At 65.9% G+C, this 4,531-nt stretch overlaps 1 protein-coding gene across 1 annotated transcript in view; it reads right to left on the bottom strand.

The window, feature by feature from the left end:
• MNEG_4044 (hypothetical protein) overlaps positions 1-809 on the bottom strand; it is a gene marked incomplete at both ends in the record, with an annotated part of 3,674 nt that extends 2,865 nt beyond the window's left edge. Inside the window, 2 exons of the mRNA XM_014047481.1 lie at positions 96-582; positions 744-809. Of these exons, the coding sequence (XP_013902935.1) occupies positions 96-582; positions 744-809 (553 nt within the window). The remainder of the gene's footprint in view (positions 1-95; positions 583-743) is intronic.
• Between the last annotated feature and the right edge of the window lie 3,722 nt (positions 810-4,531).

The following is a 4,531-nucleotide window of genomic DNA, read 5'->3' as shown; positions in this document are numbered from 1 at the left end:
GCCGCGGGGCGCGGGCCGCGTCAGCAGGCGCGCGAAGGCCCTCGCCATGCCCGCCGCCCCGCCCGGCGCGCGCCGCGCGGCGGCCGCCGCGGCACCCGGCAGGCGGCCTGGGCCCCAATCGTGGATCGCCTTGAGCCCGACCATTGCTGAAATCGCGTATCCCACGGCCGCCGCTGTTGCATCATCGAGCTCGGGGCGCGTCACGTCCTCAATACAGCAGGAGCAGGTCTGCAGGTTGAGGAGGTACAGCTCGGCCACGCAGCGCTTGCCGCCGCCGGGGCCCCTGGCGCGGCGGTCGGGGCTGTTGAGGGATGCGGTTGCCAGGGCCACTGCATCGGAGGACGAAGCCATGAGGTCGTTCAGGGCGTTGGCCAGCTGCGTCCCCATGTCGCTGTCGTTCCTTACCGGGTGCTCGGGCTCCTGCGCCGCCACGAGCGCAGCGATGAGGCCGGCGCAGCGCGCCAGCTGCAGCGTGCGCGCGCGCGGCTCCGTCCCGCCCGATGGGTACAGCGCGCGGATCGCGTTGGCCGCGAAGTGCAGCCGGCCCGCGTCGTCGGTGGTCGATACGAGGGCCGTCAAGGCCTGTATGCGGAGTTTAGACAGTGCAGGTGTGAAGCGGGCACGGGAATCCTTGGCAGCCGCGACCGTCAGGGCGTCCAGCCAACCGCAAACCTGGGGACCCATGATACCCGCCAGGTGTCCGGCCTGCTGTATTGTGGGCGAGAGGCGACCCCCGGCCGCACCCGCAGGTTCTCAGGGGACAGCAGCTCGTCAGGGTGTGCTGTGGATGCTTCCTGCAGCTTCGTCATCTCTGCGCACGGCTGTCGAGCGGCCGCCTCCACCCGCTGCGCGCCCACTGGCAGGTCCAAGATAGTTTTCAGCGCCGCGTTGACCGCCATGCTTGGTATGCCGAGCTGTCAGGCTGCTACTCAGCTACAGCAGGGAGCACTGCAGCACTGCAGCAGGTGCTGCCACGGGTGATGTGTGACTGGCAGCGCAGAATCCCGAGGTGATGACCTCCCCAAAAGTTCCAGCAAGATGAGAGAATGGAGCAGACGGTCTGAAATTGGGAGCTACGATAGCTCATAGCTGCGTACTGTGGCTGACAATGATCTGCGTTTCGAGCGACATTTCAACATTGGATACCGACAGGACGGCTAATCCCCCAGCTGACGCTCCATAGATGGAGGGTGCGACAAGGGCGGTGTTGATCACTCGTGGTTGCCGGGCATGGGGCGTGTCACTTGGTCACCACGACCTGCCATGCTGAGAAGTCTTTGTCAGCTCGTGCTGGTGGCTGAAGCAGGGTATTGTAGAGCTTCTGGTATCACAATGGATGCGGCCCACTGCACAACAGGGAGTGCATGTGGGAGTGCTGGTCGTTTGTGGGGACTGGTTGGAGGGATCGCCCGGCAGGCGCAGCCTCTCTAACGGTGCGTGCATGTATCAGGGCTTACCCGATCGTGCAATGCAGGCGAGCTGGTCTAACCCGTGCGCTGAGGCGAACGAGCGCATTGCAAGCGGTGCAGCGGCGGTCTTGGAGGTTTTAGGTTTGGCTGCGCACCCTGGCGCCATTGTTGCTGACAGGCACGCGCTTGGTGACGACTGGAGCGCCTGCTCGTTCTGCGGCGGCGCCTGCTGCCGCGGCGCGGCATGATGGCTGGCTCATTGCTTGGGCAAATGGGCATGTGAAGTTTAGCTCGCCTCTGCAGAGCCCGCTGCCAGGGGCATGGGCGGTTCTACTGGTAAAGTACTGGCAAATCTACCGGCAAATCTACTGGTACCGGCAAATGTCATCCAATTGTGACTTATTGGACGCCGACGCGCCAACGTTGATGTGGTTTAAGAGAGGCGATGCCAATGGGTTAGTGGGCTTAGGGGTGCAACTGCTGACACTGTGCAATCCTGGGGTGCCACTCCCGGTGTTGGAGACACATGTGTTGCACCGCACTCATGGCTCACGGGTCTCGTCTGACATGCACATCCGAGGTGTAGAAACGCAATGATTACCACCACCATCATAAGGAAGGGCGTAGCTCCATTCGGCCTCAATGCAACATTGTTGGGTGCAGCATTGCTCGTGCTGGGCGTACCATGCGGCCATTTTCATACGCCAGGGCAGTGCGTGCTCAGTCCTGGCTATGAGTCAGTCAGGACGACGCCGCAACATGGTCATGCAAGCAAACAAGCAAGCAAACAAGCAAGCAAACAAGCAAGCAAGCAAGCAAGCAAAGAAGAAAGCAAACAGGCAAGCAAGCAAGCACGCACGCACGATGCAGTCATATGTAAGATGCTAGAAGTGTGTGCACGATGAGCGCAAGCGTGGCTACACAGAGCGCATTGCAAAGGCGATTGTTTGCATATTCAAGTGTCGGCCCCTGCTGCGAGCGCCCCCGCCTGCTGCACACGCAGCTGCCTGCATCTGGTCCTGTGCCCGCCCGCCCGCTTCCAGTCTTGGGTCTGGCACGCTGCAGAGCAGTACAGCACCGCCAGGCACCCGCACAACCCATCACTTCTTCAGCACCCCGCCGCCTGGCGCCGCGGCCGCGCCGCACACTGCGCACGCCTTCCTTGCGCGGGCGCACTACTGGTGATTGCCGCGGCCGTTGGCAGGCTGCAGGGGACCGTCGCCGCTCGCGGGCTGTTGGACAGGGCAGCCGTCGCCACGGCCGCTCTCTGTTGCAGCCTGCAGACCGCCACCACCGCTGGCTGCCTGATCCCCATCTCCACCGCTTCCAGCCAGCTCACCTCCGCCACCGTCCCTGCCCCTGCTGCTGCTGCCGCCGCTGCTGCTTGCTCCGCCATCCTCGACCCCGGCCCTCTCTAGCTCTTGCCGCTGCCGCCGGGCCGCAGCCCACTTGCCAAGGGCTCCCCAGTCCGGCTCGCCCCAACCCTCGCAGACGCCCGCCAGATGCTCTTTGTCTGCTGCGCCGCCGCGAGCCACTGCGTCCGCCAGACGCTCCATGACCGGGATCAGATCACCAAGGCTTACTTGTTCCGGAGTCGTAGAGTTGGGCTCGGCGGCCAGACGTCGGAACGACGCCTGCACCTCCGTTGCGCCCTCGATGCCGAGTCGCGCCGCCGCCGACAACAGCGTCTTCACAGCCGCGCTTCTGGCCGTATGCACCACTATGTGGCACAGCACGCATCTCCCCACCTCGCGGACGGCCTCATCGGGGTGCCGCACCGCGGCGGCCTGAGCGGCCGGCCAGGCGGCGTCGCACGTGTCGAGTGCGGCTGCCAGCGAGAGGAACGTGCTGCCGTGCAGCAGGCGCATCAGCAGCAGCAGCGCCGCGCAAAGCCTGACAGTCGGGTCGCCCGGCCTTTCTAAGTAAGCATCCGTGCCCCGCGCGGCGGCCGTCGCCAGCGGGCCGAGGGGGTGCGGCAGGAGGCCGGCGGCGGCGGCGACAACTTGCAGCGCGGCGCTGACGGTGCGTGGCAGGTCGGGAACCCGTGGAATCAGGGCGTCGACGGTTGAGGGATCATTCAAATCCTGCGTGAGCAAGATTAGGGGGAAAGCGCGTGGCGGGGAGGGGTGAACGAGGTTGCTGTCAGCGAGCTGTGCGGAGTCCAAATCGTGAGCGCTGCATAGACAGGTGCTAGGGATGCAAGGGGCTTAGATGGGTGATTGTGTGCCACAACGCGCCCGCTGCCTGCAGCATGCGCAGGCGGAAAAGCAGGGACGTGACGAAATGAGAAGGCAGCAACAGGCTGGCGAGCAGGCAGCAAGGCAGGCAGGCAGGCGCCCGCTCGCTCGCACGCACACGCCCGCCCGCCGCGGGCCCGCTGCTCACCAGGCCGCATTCTGGGAGGAATCCGAGCGCGACGCTGGGGGTGCTGAAGACCGCGACAGCCGCCGGTGCGTGGGAATCAGTCAGCCGCCAGCCCTGCCGAAGGTAGTGCCCTGGCATGTCCAGCGCAGCAGGCAAGAACCGCTCCGCTGCCGCCATCATGGGGGCAGGCACCGGGGTCGAGAGCACCAGCGCCATGGCCGCCGCCCCCACCATAGGCTGCCCAGGAAGCAGCGGCGCCGCGACGGCCGCCGCGGCGGCGGGCGACACGGGGCATGAGGCGCCTTGCAGGGCGATGCAATGCGCCAACACCTCCAGGGCGAGCACCAAAGTGGACGTGGGCTCGTCTACATGGTCCCGTGGTGTCCCGCAGTGCGCTGGCCCGAGGGCACGCGTCACCCAAAACGCCTCTGTCGCGACCTCGGGGCAGCGCATGACGGCGATGCATTCCTCCCCGCCGCAGCCCTCCGCATCCTCATCTTCGTCGCCGACACCAGGGCAGGCAAGAGCTTGCAGTGCAAAGAGGGCGTTGTGTGCTGCGTCAATGTCGCCCCGCCGCAGCCGCAGCAGTCCTGCCAAGCCTGAGACCACGCCGGGCGCCGCGCGCAGCAGGGCGCACGTGAGCTGCGGGCGGCGGCCGAAGATGTCGCCGATGGCGCCGGCGGCATTTACAGCGGCAGTGACCCCATTCCCGATCGCCTCAGTCGCTCCACGAACGCTCTCGCGGCCGCCCACGGCGG

This window comes from Monoraphidium neglectum, assembly GCF_000611645.1.
Source record: "Monoraphidium neglectum strain SAG 48.87 unplaced genomic scaffold scaffold00540, whole genome shotgun sequence".
Classification (NCBI taxonomy): Eukaryota; Viridiplantae; Chlorophyta; class Chlorophyceae; order Sphaeropleales; family Selenastraceae; genus Monoraphidium; species Monoraphidium neglectum.
This window is presented reverse-complemented; position numbering and strand designations above follow the sequence as displayed.